The sequence below is a fragment of the Myodes glareolus genome, chromosome 19 (assembly GCF_982192425.1).
Source record: "Myodes glareolus chromosome 19, mMyoGla1.1, whole genome shotgun sequence".
In the NCBI taxonomy this organism is placed as follows: Eukaryota; Metazoa; Chordata; class Mammalia; order Rodentia; family Cricetidae; genus Myodes; species Myodes glareolus.
The window spans coordinates 12,826,190-12,851,967 of NC_142044.1; the positions used below are offsets into that span (position 1 = coordinate 12,826,190).

General features: G+C 34.0%; 1 protein-coding gene across 1 annotated transcript in view; it reads right to left on the reverse strand.

The window, feature by feature from the left end:
• Positions 1–25,778, reverse strand: part of Csmd3 (CUB and Sushi multiple domains 3) — a 1,053,984-nt gene that overhangs the window by 589,030 nt on the left and 439,176 nt on the right. The window contains exon 10 of the mRNA XM_087898772.1: positions 15,393–15,517. Within this exon, the coding sequence (XP_087754898.1) occupies positions 15,393–15,517 (125 nt within the window). The remainder of the gene's footprint in view (positions 1–15,392; positions 15,518–25,778) is intronic.

Consider the following 25,778-nt stretch of genomic DNA (forward strand, 5'->3'; position numbering starts at 1 on the left):
GACCATGATCAATGACAATATAGTATGTACTTGAAAAATGCTGTGTGTGAATGTTTAGTTCCTCACCTTAACTATAATTGTGTGAAACATGGTGAATATTAATCCACTAGTTTTATACATTTGACAGCCTATATACCCTTCAAATTGCATGTAGTATATCACAAATATGTATCTTATTGTCTCTCAATAAACAGGAATAAATTTTAAAAAAATTAATGAAACTATTCTTATAGATCCCGTAGCCCTTGCATAATTGTACACATATTCCAATATGAAATAGTCTTGAGCACTCATGAAGCTACTATGAAGGATACAGATTTGGTTTTTCCTGAACTCTGAGGTCCTTTATTCATTTTAATGGAAGCTATTAATGAATTAGAAAATGTTGTATAAAGTGAGTTCCCAATTGTTGCCGAAATGTTGAATGACATTACTTAGCTCTGGAAGGCATTATAGTGAGCCTCTGCTCACAGGCTAGGGTTTCCATAGGTGGCCAAATGGCTTTAGATCTGTTTAAAGTGTCAGCATGATTGGTAATACATCTTGGATTATCTAAATTAATTCTTCAGGACAAGTGCAAGATCAGGGCACAAACAGAAAGAAATCCGCCTTGGTTTTTTTTAAAGAATCTCTGAGGGTGGTGTGATTTGTTCTGCACATTAGGTCTGGGCCCCTGGAGGTTGGTCTTGTTCTGCAGTTCAAGTCCTGATGGTGATTATCTTAATTAAATGCTGTGTGATAAAAAATTGAAGAGATTTGGTCTCAGCTTCTGGCATAGATATTAATCAGAGTGTCTGACTAATGGGAATTCTCACAGGAAAACATAATAGAAGCCAAAACACTGTAGAAATGAAGATGGCACTGCCAAAATCCATAAAAATGTGGCAAGTATGGAACTGGTCATATAACCTCCTGAAATTTAAGTTGCTGTCTGATTCCCAAAGTGACAGAATCTAGCAGAGGAGTTTTGGGGCACTTATTAGGATGTAATGTTCGAAAATGCATGAGCAACTATAGTTCCTGTATAAGAATTTGGTAAACTCTCTCTTTTTTTTTTTTGATTTGTTTTGTTTTGTTTTGTTTTTTTTTGAGACAGGGTTTCTCCGTGTACCTTTGGAACCTATCTTATCCTCACTCTGTAGACCAAACTGTCTGTGAACTCACAGAAATCTACCTCTTTAGGATGTGAAGTTTCACTATTCAACTCTAAGCTTCTTCGAAAGTGTGTCCAATGAAATTACATTTTTCTGGTAGCATGTTCATAGAAATTCACCCTCCAGAACTGTGATTATAAAAGACTATTGATTAGGATATCCATGGTAGCATGTTAATTTCTTTCTTAGTTTACATACATGGCAAATGCCAGATTCTTCACAGTACTAAATCCATTATTCTAATCATCTTGTATTGTATGTACAGAGTTCAAAAGGTAAAACACATTGACTAATGTTTGTATTACATTTGTAAATAACTCTAAAGTATCAGTTTGAAACAAGGTGACCATATGAAATTTTCCTTTTCCCAGATATGAAAAATTGTCAGTGCACTATTCAAAACAACAACAAAAACATTTTTCTGCTAAAATGTAAAAGAAAAAGAGAAAATATGGCAGTCATATATATTGATCATCTGATTTAAATTTTAAAGTTTCTAGGAATTAGTCATTTTCATCAAGACAGTTGAATAGCTGTGTATAAGGAACTCGGAACATTTTTATGTCAAAGCTACTTACCCCTGTGTCTTTCTTTCTGATCCCTTTACTCTGCCCTAGTAGCCTCCCTATTGTGTTTACAACAATTTTTAAAATATAATCAAAAGTTGAAATTTAAATTTTAAAATATAAAGCTGGGGGAGCAAGACACATGCCATGGTACATAAGTCACAGCGTACATGTAGAGCGGAAAGGAAAAGCTGCAGGAGCTGGCTATCACTTTCTCCCATGATGGCTCTAATTATCAAACTCAGGTCATATACTTGAAGTAAGTGTCTTTACCCCTGAGTAACATCTCTAGTCAGTGTCCGTATTAATAAAAAAATTAATATCTGTTTTGATTTAAAATGGAACTATAATATAGTTAATCAAGGGCTGCATAAACTATAGACTCATTCATAGCACGTAACAAGGAGAGGGGGAATCAAAAATACTGAACATGTTAATAAAATGTTGCTGCTCTTGTCACGCTCGACAACTCTGTGCTTCATGGAGAAACATTTTCTAATATTTTCCTCAAAGTCATTGCCACGGTGTAAACCTAAATTTGCCTAGTCTTGTTTCCTTGGAACGAATAAGCTGAAGGTGGTCAAAAGGACGGCAAGGTGCACATTGTATGTATTTTTTTTAGGTCTAACACCATTTCATTTCTTTCCCTTAAAATACGTATTTGAGAGAAAAATTTTTTCCATTTTCACCTGGCGACCCTGAAATGAGTGCCTGTTTGGCAGTGCGTATGCAGGTGTAGAATGTTCTCATCATCTGGGTGTGTTCAGTGACTAGAGGAGGCAGGAACCGCTGTTTTGGTTCTGTGCTCTGATGTAGCAAATGTCCATTTTGCCAATCTGTCATTCAAGAGCATTACGGAGGTACTGAGGATTCCAAATAGGCTGCTAGTGAGTGCATTACTCCTATTGAATAATCGAGACTCTGCTAAGAAGCAGGATCATTTCAAGTTGTTTTTTTCTTTTGAATCCTTGATGCAGTTAAATGAATCGATTTATTACAGACTGGGTGATGCTAAGTGAATTACCCTCTAGAGATTTGATTTAATTGGTCAGAGGTTGGCTGCAGGCATGGGTTCTTATTTTAAAAGCTCTCCAGATGATTAAAATGTTCATCCAGCAATGAGGACCACAGGGCTACATGGAACCCTCAGGATATAACTGTGTTTCAGAGTCTGACTGACTGCTGACCTCCCTAGGCCTTGCTCATGTAGATTTTAGCCACAGTTCCAATTACAAAACCTCGCCCTTCTGCCAACTTTACAGGAAACATAAGGGATAGGGTTTCTTAGGGTTACTACTGTTGTGACGAAAGACCATACCCAAAAGGCTAGTTGGGGAGAAAAACTTTTGTTTGGCTTGCATTTCCACATCACTTTTCATCATTGAAGGAAGTCAGAACAGGAAAGGATCCTGGAGGCAGGAGCTGATGCAGAGGCTTGGAAACGGTAGTGGCTTGCTTCACATGGTTTGCTCAACCTCCTTTTTTTTTTTTTTTTAAATAGAACCCAGGACTACCAAACTAAGGATGGCAGCTACCATTCCTTGCTTTAGTGCCTCCTTTTGTCAGTCTTGTTCAGAGATTCATTTTTCTTCTCCTGTCCCTTAATTCTTGAGTCCCCTCAACATGATCCTTTGATGCATTATCTGAACCTTTCTTATCATTGTATTAATCTAAAATTATTCTGGGTATTACAGAGTTGTTACAATATATATGGAGGATATACCACCATCCATATTTTTTCTCATGGAACATGGTCTCTTTTTTTTTAAAATCTGATTTAATTTACATTTTCCATTGCTATGTTATCACATTATTAATGTGTATAAAAAACATAAAATTGTATTTACTATATGATATATATATATGCATTAATTAGGATAAGCATTACCAAGATAATTTGTTTCATTGTTGTAGTAACATTTAAAATGCTTTTTATCAATAATTTGGAGCATACAACACAGTATTGGGAATTACTATCATCATACTATAAAATACACCTCTAAATATATTCATCATGTTTAAACAGGGTCTTCTTATGCTTCCTAATACTGTGCATTGTACAATCATTGTTATATGCTATAGAGAAGAATACTTTGCATTGGTATGGATTTTTCTTCATTGATACAAATTTAAGGCCAATTTTGTTATACTGTGTTTATATATTTCTGCTTTTGATTAACGTATTATGACTGTGTAGTTCATTTAAATATGTAATGTATAATTAAGAAATATAAGTTAATTGATACTCATCTATAAAGTCAAGATTGTGCTCATATTAGTTAGATTTTTTAGATGTCCAGAAATGTATTTCAGATGAATAGGTATTCTTCAAATCTTTCAGACACCTTCAAAATATGGCATTTAAATTTTTTAAAAACTTAGGACTTTTCATGACAATGAGACATGTCTGCACCTGGCAACACCAGTAGAAAGATGGACATTGAAGAGAATCCTTGTGGAGTTTGTTAGCCATTTTGGCAAGGAACTGCTCTTGCCTGGACTGTATCACTGGACATGCAGGACTCGCAGAGAAACGACTGGTAAACTTGCCTAAAAGTGAGATGAACATTTGGGGCTCTGATTCATGAAAGAGTCTGCAAGACATTCTATAGAATAGAAAAGAAAATTACTATACTATCTTTGAAATTTCCTGCTTCATGGAAAAGTCTGCTGGATATTATGAGCCTGTAGGCTGAAGATTTATGTAGCAACAATACAGAAGAACTTTGGGTTACTAGCTAGACAGCAGAGATGTCAATTCCAGCATTTTGGAAGTTTCTTACAATGCACTTCCTATTTACTTAGGAAATATTATATCCTTCTGGAGTCTTTGATGGAATTGAAGAATTTATAGTTAAAATTATAGTTTTCCTCAGTTATGATCAAAGATAAAGTAAATCTAAATATTGTATCTGTAATTCTTGCTTGATACCTGTTTTGTTTTATGTAATTTTACTATGTTAAAGTTAAAGCCTTCCTTCTTTAAACAAAAAAAGGAAAATGGTGTAGGAGGTCTTTCTATCTATGTGTTGCTTTCATTGGTTAGTAAAGGAACTGCTTTGGGCCTATAACAGATCTACAGTAGAGCAGAGCTAGTCAGAGAAAATAAATGGAATGCTGGAAAGAAGAGGCATAGGGAGATGACATGGATCTGCTGCCAGAGATAGGTCTGCTGGAACTTTCCTGGTAGGCTATGAATCTCGTGGTGATATACATATTAATAGAAATGGATTAAATTAAGATGTAAGAGTTATCTAATAATTGCTAATGGGCCAAGCAGTGATTTAATTAATATAATTTCTGTGTGGTTATTTGAGTTCTGGTTGACTGGGACAAACAAGTGGGCCATCCTCCTACACAATACAGTATTGAGAATTACTGTCATCATATTGTAAAATATACCTCAAAACATGTCCATCATGTTTTAACAAAATCTTCTCATGCTTCCTAATATTGAACACTGTACAATCATTGTTCTATTCTCTGTTTATCTGAGATGATCTTTTGTCTATTTCTTTCTTTCTTTTTTGAAACAAGGTTTCTCTGTGTAGCTTTGGCAGCTATTATGAGTAATTTGATAATAAATGTAGGATTGCAAATATATCTTCAGTTTACTAGTTTCATCTACTAAGGATTTTATACCAAGGGATGGAATTACTCGATCATGTATTAGATATATAAATACTTATTTTAAACTCTACTTACTGTTTTATAGGTTCACTATATTCATTTAAGCTCTCTTCAGCCTGTGTAAGGTATAATTTCTACATATCCTTATTGGTGTGTACGCATATGCATACACAAACAGATGTGCACACACACAAACTGAAGAAAAACCATGATCTTTTCCTACAACCTTCTTCTATCCCATCTCCTTGTCTCAGTCAACAACTCCAGGAGGCATACCCTAATGGCTAACTTGGTGGACGTTTAAGTCAGTGAATAAAGTAGGAAACAAAGCATCTTTCCCTGTCTTCCTTTTCCACCCTTTGAGTCCTATTCCACATTTGTAGACTACCTGACACAGCTTCACCCTCTTCTCTACCAACATTCCAAGGAGTCTATGCAATTACTGGCATCAAAAATGTATTTCTTATCTCCCATGGTCCCTCTTGACAGCCCTTACTACTAATACATTCCCATTTCTAAGCTTTATCTCCCATATCTATAAACACTTTTTATCTTGGACCCCAGTTGACAAAGCTGGAAGTGTCTCAGAGGAATTTCCTACAGGGAAACCCAAAAACACAACATTCTCCTAAAAATCAGAGAAAACAACAGGAAAAAAAATGATGGAACACTCACCCAATCAAGACAAGAATAGATATCAGCTTTTAGGATTGCAATCATTCTAAACCCAGATGCACAAATACATGCATTAAGAGTCAATAATGACACTACGTCTCCACTAGAGCCCAGCAACTCTACAACAGTGTACAATGAGAAAAGAAATATATCTGAAGCACAAGACAAGGACTGCAAAGTAACTATTATGGAAATGCTCAAGGTCCTTAAAGAGAATGTGAATAAAACCACTGATATAATTTATGAAAATGCAAACAAATGGGCAATTGAAATGAAGAGAACCCTTCAAGACATGAAGGTGGAAATAGAAACAACAAATAAAATCCCAACTAGGAAAAAAAAACTAAAAAAATATTAAAAATACTTCCAAGAGGAGTCTTAGAGATAAGTCTTATTACCAGATAGCAAGTAAGAATAGACAGAATTTCAGGCATTGAAGTTAGAATGGATATCTCACTCAAAGAAATGTTAAATCAAAAAAAAATACTGGCACAAAACATTTAGTGAAGCCACAGCACTATGAAAAGACCAAATATACAAGTAATTAGATAAGATAAAGAGAAGAAACTCAGGTTAAAGGCACAAAAATATTTTCAACAAAATTACAGAAGAAAATTTCCTTAACCTAAAGAATTTGCTTATCAAGTTACAAGAAGTGGCGAAATACCCAATAGATTAGATCAGAAAAGAAATTTCCATTGTAACATAAAGAAAACACCAATTGTACATAACATAGAAAGAAATTTTAGAACTATAAGGGAAAATGACAAAATAATATATAAAAGCAGAATGATTAGAATAACATCTTAATTTTTTATATAAAATCTCAAATCCTGAAGGGCATAGAAACATGTTCTATAAACTCTAAGAAATCACAGATGCCAGTTCAGAATACTAACACCCCCCCAATGCATCATAATAGCTAGAGAAAGAAAGGAATTCCTCAAAAATTAAATTTAAGCATTATATATTTACAAATCTATCTAACAGAAGGTGCTAGAAGAAATACTTCCACCTCATAAGGTTAATCACACATAAGAGAAATGGAATAAATAATTTTAGAGTAACGAATCTAATGAGGCCAGTAAAACATGAGACTACAAACCAAACTCAGTTGTCAACAAATACTGCTTATTGATAACTCTCAACATTAATGGTCTAAATTCCCCAATAAAGAGACACAGACTATATATATTATATATTATATATATAATTTTTAATCTTTAAAAGTTTTATTTTATGCTATATTATCTATAATATCATATTATTACACTATAATAATAACTATTATTATTATTATTATTCCTTGTTTGACAGTTTCTTGGCATTTATATTATGGGTTTCATTCTTGCTTTTATATAGGAATCCTGTGTGTGAGAACATGTATTTCTTGTGTCTACATGTATTTCTTGTGCTTTTTCTTTGAGTCTTTTTCTTCGCCCTATTTTGTGTTTTGATTATTTTATTTTATTATTATTTTTTAAATGTAGGCTTGTTTTCTAACTAGAATCAGAGAAACTATAGATTTGGATGGGAGGAAACATGAGGAAAATCTCAGGAGATGGGGAAGGGGAAATCATAATCAGAATATATTGTACAAAAGGTATAATTTCAATATGAGAAAAAATAGAAACAAAAATGATTAGAACAATAAGAAACTGTAAAATCTAGAAAATCAAAGGAAAAGAGTTCTGATGTAATGCTTAGAAATTATTTCTTACATTCAACAACAAAAATATAATCGATCAAATAGTTCTATTGCATGGATATAAAAAGAATGATAAAATGGAATGAAATAAAAGGTTTAATAACCCAAAATCATAAAAGCTCAAACAACTTAGTATATTAAAATTTCTCATTAATATAAAGCTAATTTTTTAAAATTTATTTATTTATTTGTTTATAAAAATTTCCACTTCCTCCCCTCCTCCCCATAGCCTCCCATTCCCCCCACTCCCTCTCCAGTCCTAAGAGCAGTCAGGGTTTCCTGCCCTGTGGGAAGTTCAAGTTCCTCCCCTCTCCCTCCAGGTCTAGGAAGGTGAGCATCCAAACAGACTAGGAACCCAAAAATCCAGTACATGCAGACAAAACAAGACCCAGTGCCATTATCAATGGCTTCTCAGTCAGCCCCCACGTCAGCCACAATCAGAGACTCCGGTTTGATCACATGCTCGTTCAGTCCCAGTCCAGCTGGTCTTGGTGAGCTTTCATTAGATCAGTCCCCTTGTATCAGACAGTGAATGCACCCTTCGCGGTCCTGACATCCTTTTTCATGTTCTCCCTCCTTCTGCTCCACCAAGGTCCAAATGAGGAGCAGAAGGAGGGAGAACATATAAAGCTAAATTCTAGAAAAAAAAATATTCTCTTGAACTCATCAAAATAGTCAACATTTATACTGACAATGATTAAATTTGTTTTTAGAGAACCACACTGGGCCTGAGAGTTTATGTCTTCACAAATATTACCACTTCTCTATGGCATTTTCTTATTGTCCTCTATTTGTCTCCTCGTAAATCACAATTGAATACACCTTTCAGAGTCAGTATAGTGCTTCCTCCTGTGTAAATTATTTGCTACATTTTCAGTCAAATATTACTGCACTTGTGTGCAGTGGTGACATATAATATAAGTATATGCTTGTGATGGGGCTCCATGGTTGACGTGCTCCAAAACATGTGCTCAATTAGTACTTATTATTAATTAAAAATTTCAAAACTTTGAATTTCTTCAAATTTAACCTAGAATAATACCTTCTGTGTCAATAAGCAAAGAAAATTAGATTTTATGTATCCAAGCTAAAACCTAATTTTCAAACATACCCATATATTGCTTATTTTTAATTTCTGCAACCAACTGCCAGATAGAATCTACTGAAGGGTAGAAACACATTTGGTTCACATGCATTAAATCAATCATACCAGGGAAACATGGCAAATAGATATGGTCCTTGGGGCATGATACCAGGAGCGTAAAGGTCTATCAGTACAACCCTAATTCGTACATCTAGGTTCTAAGTCCAAACGATTCTGCCTCTCTAAATGATGTTACCCTCTAAGGATCATATACTGGAACACTTGAACCTGAGTAGGCCCTTTGGCAGGAAAATCATCCATTTTCCATCTCTCACTCTAACCTTGTGACCAAAAATACATAAGATCTTTTATTTTTGCATTGACATATTTTCCTTTCTTAATCAATATGTCTGTCTTTTAATCTTTTCTTGATTCATTGCCAATCCTTTCCCATAGTCAAAGGGGTTTATGTTTGCTTTGAATTCCCTTTCATGATAGGTGATAATTTAAAACTTTCTGTTACTGTCTCTTTCTAATTAATCCAATTCTAATCCACACCATAAAAATGAAAAGGCATATTTTACCTCCCCTTAGTTCGAATTAATTAGTACACAAATTTTAGTGTTGCTAAAATAAATTCTTTGTTTTCAAAATAAGGGAATATACAGTAGTAACAAAGAGATAAAGTGTCTAAACGTTATTTTCATGTCCAATTGTATTTACTTCTGAAAGAGTAATAGAGTAATTCTGGTTTTGTTTTGAAATGTCTTTATATTTTAGATATTGACAATGTAATCATGCCTCACTTGTGTTCCAGATGTTCTCCCATTGTTTCATTCTGAATGTACTGTACTTTCAATAAGATTGCAAATTACTCAAGGGCTTGATTTGTTCATTTCTACTCTGTGTTTAATGTATTGTACCTAGTACAGTGGTTAAAGAGAAGATTCATTCATGTATTCAAGTATCAGTTACTGTGTTTACCATATACCAGAAGTTGCAAGTTGTTTGGATACTTATTCTATACTTACTGTCACAAAAACTGTAGACTAAGTTAACCCCAGAACATGCCCCATTCCTTAATGCACAGAGAATCCCTAAGAGATAATAAATAAAATCAATAAAAATTAAATGTAGTTAATTTAAATTCCATTTGTTTTATTAATATGAATTTAACCTTGTGCATGTATATGTAAACATGCAAAGTATCATATACATCCTAAAAAATACACAGTGTCCTATTTTATCAGTTTTATTCCAAACATAAAGAACTCTAAAGCTATTTGTATTAAAACAAAGGGAAGCCTAATTGATGGAAGGCTCTATTCATATACTGAATTCTTCCATCTTTTTAGGTGATCAAAAATATAGAAAAGTTATTAATTGTCTCTCAGTTCTTGTTAAATAATAACATTCCCTTACAAAACATGAGAAATAAAATATGCTCTGCTATAGAGTTCTGAATGATATCATAGACACACTACAAACAAAAGTGTTTTAAAGTAGGCTGCTAGTTAGTTCCTGGCTGCCTAGCCCCAAAATATTCACACACAAACTGTGTTAGTTAAATCACTGCTTGGCCCATTACTTATAACTTCTTATTGACTAATGCTTGCATATTAATTTAACCCATTTCTATTAATCTGTGTATTGTAACATGGCTGTGGTTTACAGGCTAAAATTCCGACTTCTCTCTCCGGCAGGGCTATATGGTTTCTCTGTGACTCTGCCTCTTTTCTTCCAGCATGCCATTTAGCTTTCTTTGCCTTCCTAAGTTCTGTCATGTTAAAATAATCAGTAGTCCTTCTATATACAAACAATAAATGGGTTGAGAAAGAAATCAAAGAAAAAACACCCTTACAATAGCCTCAAATAATATTAAGTATCTTGATGTAACTTTAACTAAGCAAGTAAAAGATGTGTATGACAAGAACTTCAATTCTTTTAAGAAAGAAATTGAAGAAGCTATCAAAAAATGAAAAGATTTCCCATTATCATGGATTAGTAGGACCAGCGTAGTAAAAGACTATCTTACCTAAAGCAATCCACAGAGTCAATACAATCCCCATGAATATCCAAACACAATTCATACACAATTTGAAAGATTAATACTCATCTTCAAATAGAAAAACAGCAAAAATAAAACCAGGGTAGCTAAAATAATCCTTTACAATAAGACTTCCAGAGTCTTCACCATCCCTGCTTTTAAACTCTAATACAGAGCCATAGTAATACAAAGAGTATGGTATTTTGCTCAAACACAGATATGTGAATCATTGAAATCTACTCAAAGACTCAGACATAAACTGGATTTTTGACAAGGAAGCCAAGATTATACAATGGAAAGAAGAAAGAATCTAAAACAAATAGCACTGATCTAGTTGGATGTTGGCATATAGAAGAATACAAATTGATTTGTAGTTATCACCCTTCACAAAACTCAAGTCCAAGCAGATCAAAGACTTCAACATTAATTCTGATACACTGAACCTGATAGAAGAGAAAGTGAGAAATTATCTTGACCAAATTGTCAAGAACTTTCTGAGCAGAACACCCATAGCACAGGCATTAATATCAACAAATAAGAAATGGGATCCAATAAAATTGGAAAATTTCTGTAAGGCAAAGAACACTGTCAATAGGACAAAATGGCAGCCTACAGAATGGGAAAAAAGTCTTCACTAACCCCACATCCAACAGAGGATTGATTTCCAAAATAAATAAAGAACTCAAAAAACTAGATACAAACAAATCAAATAATACAATTAAAGAATGGGGTGCAGGTCTAAACAGAGAACTCTCAACAGAAGAGTCCAAATGATCAAGAAACACTTATAGAGATGTTCAACATACTTAGCCATCTGGGAAATGCAAATCAAAATGACTCTGAGATTCCATATTTTACCTGTCAGAATGACTAATCAAAATGAATGTCAGATCAAAAACACAAGTGACAGCTCATGCTTGAAAGGATGTCAAGCAAGAAGAGTACTCCTCCACTGCTTGTGGGAGTACAAACGTGTACAGTTTGTGACGGTTCCTCAGAAAACTGGGCATTAGCCTACATAAGATCCAGCTGTACTGTTCTTGGCCATATATCCAAAGAATGCACAGCCACACCACAAGGACACTTACTCAACCGTGTTCATAGCAAATTTTTTTTATAATAGCCAGAACCTCAAAACAACCTAGATGTCTTTCCACTGATGAATGAATAAAGAAACCATGGTACATTTACACAATGGAGTATTACTCAGCTGTAAAAGCAATGACATCACGAAATGTTTAGGCAAATGGATGGAATTGGGAAAAAAATCGCTCCAAGTGATGTAACCCAGACCAAGAAAGACAAACGTGGCACGCACTCACTCCTAAGTATATACTAGCTATAAAATAAGGAATAAGTATGGTATAATCCACAGACCAGAAAGAGTAGGTCACAAGGAGAGTTTTTTGGTGGAAACCCACATATCCCTTGGAAAGGAAAATAGAAAAGGTTTCATAAATAGACTGAGGGCAGGTGGAAATGGGAACATGAGCAATCTGGTTGGGGCAGCACAGAGGGAAATAATGATGACGGTAATTGTTGCAGGGTAGGAGGCATTTTGGATTTGGAAGTTTGGCACAGGGTTATGGTCCAACTATAATTAGACAGATGTCATTCAGCACCCAGTGGAAGTAGTCAAGCATTAAACAGAGTTCAGGAATTCTGTGGTGATGGTGGGAAATGGAGTGTAGGAGGCAGAGGGGTCAAGTACATCAGGGGAAACTTCACACAATTAACTAATCTGAGCTCAGAGGGTCGCAAAGAGACAGAACCAACAACCAGGGAGCCTGCATGAGACTAACCTAGGCACTTTGTGATTATATTAGAGTTGTGTAGCTTGGTCTTCCTATAGGATTCCTAATAGTGGAAGTAGGGGGTGTCTCTGTCACTTCTACTGGCTTTTGAAAGCCTACTTCTCATATTGGGTCGCCTTGGACACACTTAATACATGGAGCTGGACATATCTTCTAGCAATTTCATATGCCATGTCTTATTGATTCTAAAAAAAAATCCTGCCTTTTTTTGGGTGGAGACAGAAGAGCAGGGGATTGAGAGGGTAGGGGAGAATGGGGAGAGGGACCAGAAGGAGAAGATGGGGAAATGTCAGAGGTTGGGATGTCAAATAAATTGCTGAAAATAAAGATTTTTAAAAATAGTTTTCTTATCTCAGTTCTCCTAGAATTCATATTAACATCAATTTTATACACAATGGAGATTATTTTTCTTAAGAAATAGCCTTCTTTGTGAAGTTGACAGAGAATATTATATAACTTACAACTGACCAGAATTCTGAGAAAAATTAAGCTAGGCATGCGCAGAGTTAACCTGATATAAGAGGTACTTTCCAACCCCTACCACAAGGGCTCATGGGACATCCGTGAGGAGGGGATGGAAAGAAGGTAAGAGCAGACAGCTAGTAATCTGCTGCAATCCAGTGTTTTCGATGTATAATAGGGCCACTCCTACACAAAATCTGAACAGTTTTATCATCAGTTGACAAGCCAACCTGTTGGGGGAATTTCAGAAAAGTCCCACTCCTGGAGGAAGAGCAAAAAGCAATAACTGGCTCCAAAAGAGGTACACTTGGTCCTCTTCAGGAACTAGATCACTGAAAGTTACCCAATACAACTGGGGATTGCAAACACACACACACACACACACACACACACACACACACACACACTGTAATAATAAAGGGAATCAACAGGTTTTACTTTTAAATTTAAATATATGTACATGTGCATGTAACAATAATTAAAATATAAGAGACAATGGATTTTAAATAGGGTGGGCAGACATGGGAATAGCTGGAGGTAGAAGAGGAAGATGGAATTTTGTAGATACAGACATGAAATTACCCACCAAATTAAATATATATATTACTTAACAATTTTCAAATCTATAAGTATTAACAGCACATTCAAAGTTCACATTATAACATTAATATTTTTGATGACATGTATTGAAAACTCATTATAAGCTGATAAGGTTCATATACTTCCTTTGGGGGATCTTTTGCATACATGACTATGAAATAATCATTTTTATAACTTTAAAATGACAAACTTATCATATCTAGGAAATGATACTTATTTGAGTTTCAATACAACCATAGTATTAATTATGAAATTTAATTGTTTTCGTTTATAATGTACTGTTATTAATGTGAAAATATGTGCAATCAGTAGAGAACTGTAGCATTTATAAAAAAATGACAAAAAAAGTGACATTATTTCTGCCTTAGAACGTTCTTCAATCAAAGACATGATTCATCCAGTCTTACAAAAAAGAAAGTCTTGAATAACAAAAGGCTTATCACCTCAATTTTACTTTATATGAATCTTAAACTCCATAATTTGACTAGCACTCCTACCTTGTATGTGAGTCTGTTCCCATGTTAACATTAATGTCCTTTTCTGTAATACTTCATATTCTTAACATGTATATAAGAAACTTAGAAAGCATTGGAATAGACAAAATGTTTAACACAAAACCCATGATAACTTTTTTAGAGCTACTCAAGAGTGGGCCAGACCAGGAGAAAGATGAAACAAATTCCATGACACATTATCTAGTATTTGTTTCACGAAGTACATTAAACATGTTTTACGAGTAAAAGCTGGAAAAAATATGCTTTCTTTGTGTCATTGGTGTATATGTATTTTCAAAACAATATTCTGTTTATACACAAGCATGCATGCGTGTGTGTGTGTATGATGCATGTATATATGTGTGCCATGGCCTATATACTTGGCAACTATACGACTAATCACAATAGCGTAGATTTAAAAAAAATACACAATTTTATATAGTTAGTTTCATGTAATTTTATGGCTGTTTTGATACAGTATATCTCATATGGCTCACAGTGACTTAGATCTTTCAAGTTGGTTGCAATGATTTTGAATTCCTGGTCACCTACTTCTACCTCCCAAATGCTTAGAAGTTGGATACATGTTGACATACTAGATGTATTTAACACTTGCTCTTACAGTGACACACACGTACACACACATGCACACACACACCCAAAGGGTTGAGAATTGTATGCATGTGGAGAGAGAATGAGAAAATATATATGTTAACAGACAATACAGAAATTGAAAGCCATCATTATTTGGCTTTAGTGTAAGTTTAATAAACTTAAATTTCATCTCAGTGTTCTCTCCCACTACCGTGGGCTGGTAAAATGAAAACTTTTTCATGTGAAGGTAGAATTTCACTTACCAAATATTCATTTTACTATCACACAGGAAAGTTAATGAAGTATTTGTAAAGATGAAAGACAATTTCTAAAGCTTGGTATTGCATACTTTCTGATTCATTCATTTGTGACTGTTAGGTTGAATACTCTTTAAATTAGAAAACGCAGTGGTTTACAACTTCTCTAAAATGTTAAAAAGAACAGTGAGTGAATGATTATTTTAAGAATATATTTTAACATTTTATCTTCATTGTTGGCCTATGAAAACGCACATTAGTATCACAGTATCTTCAGAGAATATTTTATTATAATGATTTTCTTTACCTTTACATACAGGTCTGTGGTCACTCCAAGCAGCAAAAACTTCTGCTATTCGTTGACAAGTGATGCTTTTTGCTCCCTGTAGGACATAGTCTTCATCACAGGAGAACTGCACAGTGGACCCAAGACTGCAAATGAACAAAGAAATGTCTTTATATTTAGACAAACAAAATGTGATGGACAAGATCTATATCTATGGACTTGATTCAATAAGTAAAATATGTACCATGAGGCACAAAAATTTTAATGGAAAATGGGAAAATCCAACTTAAATAATTATGTATGAAAAGTAAAAGTAAGAAAAATCTTCATTAGATATGTTCATTGCCAAGGATTATAGAAATTTAAGGCCAGCAACAAGTTCAATTATTATTAATAAATTTGCTTCTCTAAGTGTAATTGTGAATAAATATTGGAAATTCTAAACTGAATTATGAATTTTGGGTTCCCAAAACCCACATATTTCTTTATGGAGAACCTACATGTGTAGGTGTTTTTACATGTCATTGACTATCCATCTTTTTGCAAATATTTTTAAAATTGTACTTTTGAAATATATACTGTTCCTGTTTATTGATAAAAGTGCTCCATTTGATGCCAGATGTTACCACAGAAGCTGAAAATGGTGAACAGACACAGATAATTCTCAATGGCGCAATCACAAATGACTGAGAAACACTTTAAAAAATGTTCAACATCCTTAGCCATCAGTGAGTCACAAATGAAAACTACTTTGAGATTCCATCTTATACCTGTCATAGTGGTTAAAATCAATAACAAAAAATAGTTCACTGCAGTGAGGATGTGGATGGAGCAAGAGGATCACACAGTCTTTGCTGACAAAAGAGGAAACTTATATAACTTTAACAGATATCAATATAATGGTTGAAAATTGGATATCAATCTAACTCAAGACCCACTTTTATTATTCTTGGATATATATCCAGAGGAAGCTTATCCTACAATAAGGGCACTTGCTCAAACATTTTCATTGCAGCTTTAGTCATAATTGCTAGAAACTGGATGCAAATTAGATCTCTCTCAAGAGGAGAATAGATAAAGAAACTATGGTATATTTACACAGTGAACTATTATTCAATTATTAAAAATGATGCCATAAAATTTGTAGGAAAATGGATAGAACTAGAAATACATCTTTCTCAGTGCAGTAAAACAGACCCAGAAATATAAACATGGTATGTAATCACTAAAAGGGATAACAACTTTGAAGTAAATAATAATCAAGGCACAGTCAATATCAGGCAACATGAAGGGCTGGGAGAGGGAAATAATATATTCCGGGCAAATTGAAGATGGGTGGGATGGGAGTGGGAACCATGTTGGGGGAAGATAGGATAGACTGGGAGAATATGGGCAGAAATGCTTAGAACTGAATGGGCATTTTGTTCGTGTTGTGCAAACCTAATGCAGTGGGATTTTTCTGGAATCTATTAAAGTAATCCTTATGAGGAATCCTAGTAATAAGCATTACTGAGTTTCACCTGGCCATCTCTTGTTAGTCAAGTGATACTTACAGTGTCAGAATCATTTTATATTCAATTGAGTTGTTGGCCAAGGGGTCACCTGCAAATCCTCATACATTCCAGGCTGTTATTAAGATACGGGGTTGCTCTCCAAAAAATTTGGGGGGTATGGCCGTGAATGACACCCACACAACTCATCGAATAAGAGTTCAACTGGTGCCTGCATGGAGCCCTCATTCTTATTTTCTAGTTTATTTGGTGCAAAGAAGGTACTTCATAGGCTAAGGAATGTGAACAACAATTAAGCCACAAACTTTTGACCTACAATCTGCTCTGCTTGAATAATATGCTAGGGAAATTATTGCACAGAAATTGTGAGAGTTGTCAACCAATGTCTTATTTGGCCTAAAGTCCACTTGACAAGAAAGAACCCATACCTGACCATGCAATGGGCAACTAAAACCAGAGAGAGATTAGATAACCAAGAGACTTAGGGTAAAATAAAGACTACTAGTATAAAATGATTCTAAATGATTTTTTGCTATACTCGTAGTTCATTGCTTTATCTGGTCATCACCAGAGAGGCTTTCGTTGAAAACACATGGGAAAAACTAAAGAGACTCACAGCCAGACAAGATGTGGAGAGTTTTAATTGGAGGGCAAAATAAAATTCCCCCACCAGAGCTTAGGGAATCCCACAAAGGCAGAAAGGATATATGAGCCGTAGGGAATGGCAGTCACCAGGAGAAAAAGGCCCTTTTTGAATCACTTGAACAAAGCACATGTGAGCTCACAGAGACTGAAGCATCAAGCACTGGGCTTACATGACACTACACCATGTCATCTCTATATCTAGTCTAGCTATTGGTTTAGTATTTTTAATGATATTCCTGACTTTTAGAATGAGAGAGTCTCTGATCCAGAGGAATTGATCCAGAGGAGAGGGGCAGTTGAAAGGAACTGGGAGCAGAAGAGGGAGAGAAAACTATAATCAGGATGTACTACATGATGTAAGAATCTATTTTCAATATAAAGAAAATGTTGTCCATGAGGGAAAGGAGGAAGGACAACATATCACATTTGAATGAAAGCATATCATATGAAAGCAGAAGGGAGGAGAACTGTGCTGGAAAGTTAAAAAAGAAATGATGATGGTAGAAATGGGAAGACAGCAGAGAGGAGGGTTGCCAAAATTTATATCTGATAACGCCTGTTTGAAACCCAGTGATTTGTATGCAATTTTATAAATGAAAATGAAAAACGGCGAATCAAAATAAATTCATTCTTATTACTAAATAGCTTCCCTATAATAAGTTGCCCAAACTGTTTCCTCTACTTTCTCAGCCCTTGCTAGTACCCATAAAGGGAAACTACATACACCATGCTGTTTTTCCTGTTCTTTCCTTGTTCCCTCTACACAAAGGACCTTAGTTCTACCCTGTTACTCAGAAGCCTGTGGCTTAATGAATTCTTTTCAGGTTCCTGAGATGGTCATGAAGTTGTTCCTGCTTACAATATGGCCAAATACATTCCTGTAACAATGAAGAGAGCATTTCAAGACAAAACTACAGAATCGGAGGCAAGGAAGTCTAATCTGGTGATGTGCAAACCAAGCACTGCATGACAAATATATCCCACTTCCTCTTTTTGCACTACCTCATGTTTAATATTGAACTTTAGCCTTTGAAATGCTAAAGATAAATGATAAATTTATGTTTTAAGTACGAAATATATTGATCAAATTTTAATTACACAATTAAAGTTTTAGGGCGGTCCAGAGACACTTACATGCTGGCCTATTTAGAATGGCAGAGTTAAGCATTTGCAAGGAACAAATTTCCAGCAAAAGTTTTCAGGTAGTTAGTAAGTTGTTTTTTCGGAAGAAGAACCCATGCTTCTGATCTAAAGATGATAAAATCTGAAGTAAACTGAGTCCTAACAAAAGATATGTCATAACATAATTATTTTAGCATAGAGAAATGCAACATATATATTATACGTTATATGCGATATATTATATACACACATATATATGTAAATCAGAACTGACTGATTTTCATGAGATACCCATCTACCTCACTCTAGAAGATTTTTAGAGTCCTCTTAGGACATTTTAGTGGCATTAAGCTACGTCCTGGCTTATTCTTTGAATAATCCTTTGTCATTATGTAATGGTCAGTTCTCTGTGTTTTGTTTTCCTGCACCTGGAAGGACATGCTATTTTCTAACTGAGAAATAAAAGAATAATCATGGCATCATTTCAGTTTACCCTTCTTTAACTGATAGGAGGGAATCCTCACAGAATATGGGGTATTTTAGAGTGTTGTAGAACATGCAGGCTTTGCAGATGGTTACATCTGGAGAAATGCATGCGCATTAATTCACATGGCTACTTGAACACATTTTTCTCTTCCATTTTTACCTCCATTTAGTTTAAGCAAATCCTACTGACGAACTTTTCATAATGCTGAATCTAACCTTCTGTTAATTGCCGTATAAGAGCCTCATCTAAGCCAAAATAATTTCTCAAGAGAATCATTGCGTTATTACATTTTACTTTAATTCTCCATGTTTATTCCTTTATTCTTTTTTATTTTTATTGATTTTTTATTGAGCTTTACATTTTTCTCTGCTCTGTTCCCTGCCTTTCCCCTCCCGCTTCAAACCTCTCCTAAGATCCCCATGCTCGCAATTTACTCATGAGATCTTGTTCAAAATACCCTTAACCAAGCATATATTTACTTCAAATCTTAGTTTCCCTTCATTCAGAATAAAGGTCATTCTGTGATATCAACTTAAGAGACCCAAACCTGGTTAATTATAGAATTAATTTCCCAGACTTCCTCCATCTATTTTTCTTTAAAAACCCTACTCTGTTCTTTGGTATGGACATATTAGCACAGTCTTGCTTTTCATAGTAAGCAAATCTCTTACTTAAAAAGTATGTATTCATGTTTTAAGTTGTTCTCAATTCTTCATGTCAGCTTATTCATTGGCCTCTTCTTGATCACTATTAAAAGATAACTCAAGCTATTTTCTTTTCACTGTCTAATCAATATGCATTTATTAACCATCTGATTTTTCTTTGGTCTTACTAGAAAAATTCAGTTTATTTATCTGAATATAAAGAGAGACAGGTCAAGAAGTTGGGAGGACAAGAGACAGAACACAAACATACACACACACACACACACAGAGAGAGAGAGAGAGAGAGAGAGGGGGGGGGAGAAAGAGATTGAATAGTATTATTTACTTCAGACTTATTCACTAACATTTGCCTAAGGTGACTAATAACATACATCATGGATGCCAGCAATTGGATGATACATTCCCAGGTTTGTTTCAGGAATTCTAAACTTTTATAATCCACAAGCACCAATTTTCCATCATCTGACACATTTTCAGTTTCCAAGAGTGAGCAAAAGGAATAACATGATCAGAATGTTGAAAATGAAGCAAAGTCATGTATAAAATTAAAGTAGGGAAGCAGTTAGGGATTTAATGAGATAAATTACAAGTCTCAAGGATGCTATAAGTCTTTTGAATTTATTCTGGAAGTCATGGGCTTTCAGTGAGTGGCTAATAAATGACAATATTTTGTATTTTAAAGTGATTCTTAGCTGTGAGTTAACAATACAATTTGAGAGTACAAGTTCAAATGAGGAAGCTAATGCAGACGTCTCATCTCTGCAGCTAGGTTTGAAACATATACAAGAAGGAAGATGATTGAAACTAATGATGATAAAACATTGAGGAAAGAAATGTTTTGCAGGAGTTGTTTAATTACTGCTTCTTGTGGACTTAAAATGGTTTCTAGAGTTCACTGCATGTGTCACAGATGAGAGTATTTACTTTCAACCAGAATTTTTTTTTTTGTTAAATGGATCAATGATAACATCTTTAACCATAAGAGATTCAATGTGTGTGTGTGTGTGTGTGTGTGTGTGTGTGTGTGTGTGTGTGTGTGTGTGTGTGTGTGAAGGTGTTTATTATCTGGATGTAGGGAACTGTTAAATATACCTTCTTGGCTAGCTTGTCAAAAACTATCTTTGAGGTACGTTTTTACTCCCTGTAAAGTAATACTTTCATTTCTCTCTTTCTCCAAGTAATGCATTTGTAGTAGTTTACATGTGAAAAGAAGAGGGTCAGTAGTTATCCCTTTAGATCACAGAGCCAGACTTGCTAATCCCCAACTCATCTGCTGTAAATGTAAGATGAAACATCATTTATTGAACACACAATGTCTAACCCATTTCAGGCACTTAATTATTTCTTTTATGTTAAAATCAGATCACAATCATCCGGGAGCTCTTGATTTGAAAGTCATCTGAAGACTTCTGTTGTGATCTTATTGGAACTTAACATTTCATTCTCATAGAACTCTGCTATTGCCATAATTCTCTCCATTTTGCGGGGATTAATCTATCAAACTATTGCTTTCCTTTATAAATGAAAGATACCTGCTTTGTTTTCCTGACACTGTCCTCATATTGCTGAACCAAGATACATCATTCTTTTCTTTTGTCTTTGTCAATGCTTGTTTTCTAATGTCTGTTACACTTGATGGTAAAGATTTTCCCTAGTTGTTCAATGTAGAATCAAATGGTTCAGTTTTTGTATCTAAAGCAAGCCAATGATTGCATGAGTTTGCTGCTAGGGGACCAAAGTTTGTTTCTCAGTACCCATGTTTGATAACCTACACCCACTTGCAATTATAGCTCTTGGCTACCCAAAATCATTTTCTGGACTCTTTGAGCACCAACATAATATCCCATAAATTAACATAGTTTATTCTGTAATTTTTATTACTATGTTATTGTGATTTTGTGATCTTTTAATGAAAAAGAATTTCTGACACAATTTAGAGGTATTTAACTTTTTAATCATTCATATATAAGAGGAAAAATTAATTTTGAAGATTAGAAGAAAACCTATGACTATGGAAGTTTAAATAATGGTTTTGAAAACAATGATTTATTGGAAATATTTAGCTTCCTTGAAAAGATGATCATATGTGCCCATCATGATTTCTCTGTCATCACAGAAGAGATGACGATTCTACTCATTCAATATCGTCCACTTGAGTAGGATACTTAATACGATGCCACTTTCCAACACAAATGATTGAACACTTTATTAAGACTATAAAATTACACTGTTTGCAAACAAGTGAGATTTTTACTATAATTATGTTTGCCCATCTTTAAATGTCATCATCTTTTAGAAAATACTTAATTTTTCAAAAGTGTCTTGTTAAATAAAGTCCTAAAGGCTGTCAGTTGAAAGAGAGAATTTTCAAAATATATAAATTTTGAATCATCTACTTTGACCGAGATAGTTAACCTACTATTTATTTTAAAATCAATTAAATGACATATGAATGAATAGGAAGAAAGGAAAGGCAGCTGCTGGTATTTGATTGAAAGAGAGGATCCTCAGAAACCAAGCAGTATTATCAGTAGCTCATTTTAGATGGGTTGATGTTTAAGTTTGGGTTTTTTTTTTTTTTTTTTTGGTTGTTGTTGTTCCAGATACTGTGTGTTTTGGTTGATTTAAAGGTCTCATGATTTCCTGACATATGCAGAATTCAACATTAACACAGATGTCTAGTCTTCAAAATAAAACTTACGAGTGGAAATTACCAGACATAAATGCTGATGCAAAACTTAAAGCTTATGTAAAACATTTCTTTACTGAATAGATTAAAGTTTTAAACACAGAAGGGAAAACATTGCCAACAAAACCTGAATATGACAAGATAATGCTGTTCAAAAATAATTCCTTTAATTTTTCTAAACTAGCACTTTCAAAAATGAGTATTTGTACATTAGAAAACATAAACTGACCGTCTTCCTTTACTAGAATGAAGTTTAGGATATTTTAAGTATAACTATTGTGTGTTCTAAGAATATGAAGTGATATTAAAAAAGAATAATAACTAAATTTTAAAGTTTTATATTTTGTATTCCTGTAGCTTTCAACACCCCTGGAGCAAAGGATGCTATGTAGAATCCTTTGCTGTAGAAAATGTTCCTACTCTGCTGTAGCCCCCTTTGTAATATCCCACAATTCATCAGAAAATACATTGGTCATAACTTGATTTAAAAAGTGTATGTCAAATGGTATCCCCTGAAAATACGCATTTGAGTAACATTTTATGAGCAGGTTATATTTAAACACACATATATGTTCATCTAAACTGGATATATATATATATATATATATATATATATATATATATATATATATATATAGTCTCACACAGACAGAAACACATATAAATGTCCATTCATGGACTCACTTCCATGGTAAAACACATTATTTGAGGTAGTTCCATATGTATTTTCTATACAATTCCTTCATATATGGCTTATTAGAAACCATATCATGTTTTATTTGGAATAAGAACTTTATTTTGTGATTGCACTCCAAATTAAACTAGCACTCCATATTAAACTGGCCCTTATTGTTAAATATTTTAAATTAGTCTATTTTTTTTGCCAAATTCTGTGCTCAAATGAAAGAAAAAATAGATAAATCATAGTCTTTACCAGTATTTATTGCTCATTTATCATTATTTCCTTAGGTCCTGTCAATAATACCAATATTGTTAACAGATGAGGATGGATTCAATTCAGCATCCAAATGCTTTTGTGGTTGCCTAATCTAGTACTTTTTGCACCATAATTGTAACAAAATCTGGATATTATTCCTGGGTATCTTGTTATAGGAAATGCTTAAGATATTATTCAGTAAGCAAAACACTCTATGCTCAAAGACCAAGCTTGCTCAACAGAAAACAGAAACACTTTAGAAAAGTGGGCTTGCTGAGGCATACTTTAATATGGGAACAATTCTCTAACGGTTATATAATGAGATAACCTCAATGAAAATCCATAGAAGAGGAATGTAGTTTCATAACATCATAAAAGAGGTAGTGACTCTCATTGAATCCATATATATTTAGTATATAGTATTAATACTATATATATAGTATAATTTATATATCTATAAAATATACTGAGAAATCCAAAAGTGAGTTTATAAATTCAGCAATAAATTATTACAGAAATAAACAACTTTGTGAAACTTCTTTTACTATAAGAAGACAATAAAATAAATTTACATTTTCATATTTAATTTATATATTATATATTACTGTCTAAAATTTTAAGTCAATAAGATTAGATTTCTCAAGTTTTCAAGAACTGTAGCATTCGATGAATCAACCTAGTTTTTATTGACATAGTATGTCAAAACAAATATATCTCAAACACTCAAATTACTTACTATGTTATTGTGATTTTGTGACACTTAATGAATAAGCACTTCTGACACCATTTTGAGGTACTTAACTTTTAAATCATTCTCATTTTTCTAATAACTTGGCTATAAGGCATTTCCTATAATATGCAACTAAAGAAAATTGAATCATTTTCAAGTTTAAAGTTAGCACATCCCCTTTTCATAAAATGCTTTTTAAGTAAAAGCAAAACAACAAATAGTACTTTAACCAAAGTTGGACAAAATTCAGCATCGGCTTTGAAATACCACAGAGAAATTGGAAACACTGAATATGCTGGAAATGACCTTTAAGGTTTTATCCCAAGATCTACAACTCAGATGATATATGAACAAACCATATTGTAGTCAAATACAATTTGTTCTGTAAAACATTATCAAAGTTACCAAATGCTGTGAGGCAGTTATTACTGAGTGCTAATATAATACAGAATTTCTCAAAAGATGCAGATTATGGACTTCAAGGCCTTCTGCTGTTGTCTTCCTTGCTACAGTGGACTGTCTTTTAGTACTGTAATCGAATGTAAACTCTTGATTCTACAAGTGTTATCTTGAGAAGTGGAGATTTTATTATGAGCCATATTCTTTGCGACTTTTTAAAATTGATTTTTATTGAGCACTACAGTTTTTTCTGCTCCTTTCCCTGCCTCTCCTCTCTCTCTTTCAACCATCTCCCAAGGTCCCCATGCTCTCAATTTACTTAGGAGATCGTGTCTTTTTCTACTACCCTTGTAGATTAGGGTCCTCATTGTTGTCTAGGTTCTCTGGGATTATGATTTGTGGACTGGTTTTCTTTGCTTTGTGTTTAAAGATCACTTAAGAGTTAGTGCATGTGATAATTATCTTTCTGGGTCTGGGTTACCTCACTCAAAATGCTCCATCCATTTTCCTGCAAAATTCAAGATGTCTTTATTTTTTTTTTCTGCTGGGTAGTACTTGATTGTGTAAATGTACCACATTTTCCTTATCCATTCTTTGGTCAAAGGGCATTTAGATTGTTTCCAGGTTCTGGCTATGACAAAAAATGCTTCTATGAACATAGTTGAGCACAAGTCCTTGTGGCATGATTGAGCATCTTTTGAGACTGTCTTTTTGGGGGCTGTGAAAATTCAAAACTCAGAACTTTGGGCTTGTAAAATCCTTGAACTCTAAACTGAGGCTACTGACCACTCTAATACGGAGAGTGAGGATGAGGAAAACAGACCATAAAGACAGAAGCCATGCAGTTACACATGGAGGATTCTATAAGGCACTAGGATAGGCACATTTAACGTGATATTCTGGCAATAAAGCTGGCTGAATTCATATTGTGTTCTGAAAATTTGACTTTGGTTGACTTTTATTATAATGGACTAATTTGTTTAGAGAGGAAATTACACGGCCAGCAAGTGTTCAGGCTATATCATGAATACTACTTTGTATTTTCACACAAAGCTACCCTGAGACAAAACATGGAGCAGAAAACATATCAGTTGTAAAGTTTGATAAGAAAGGTATGGAAACAAGTTGAAAGTTTCAAATGGAGAGTGCAAATTACCAACCTCCATAATTATTAAAGAGAATAGTATAATTAAAGAAAACTTGATACAATACTCTGGGACAA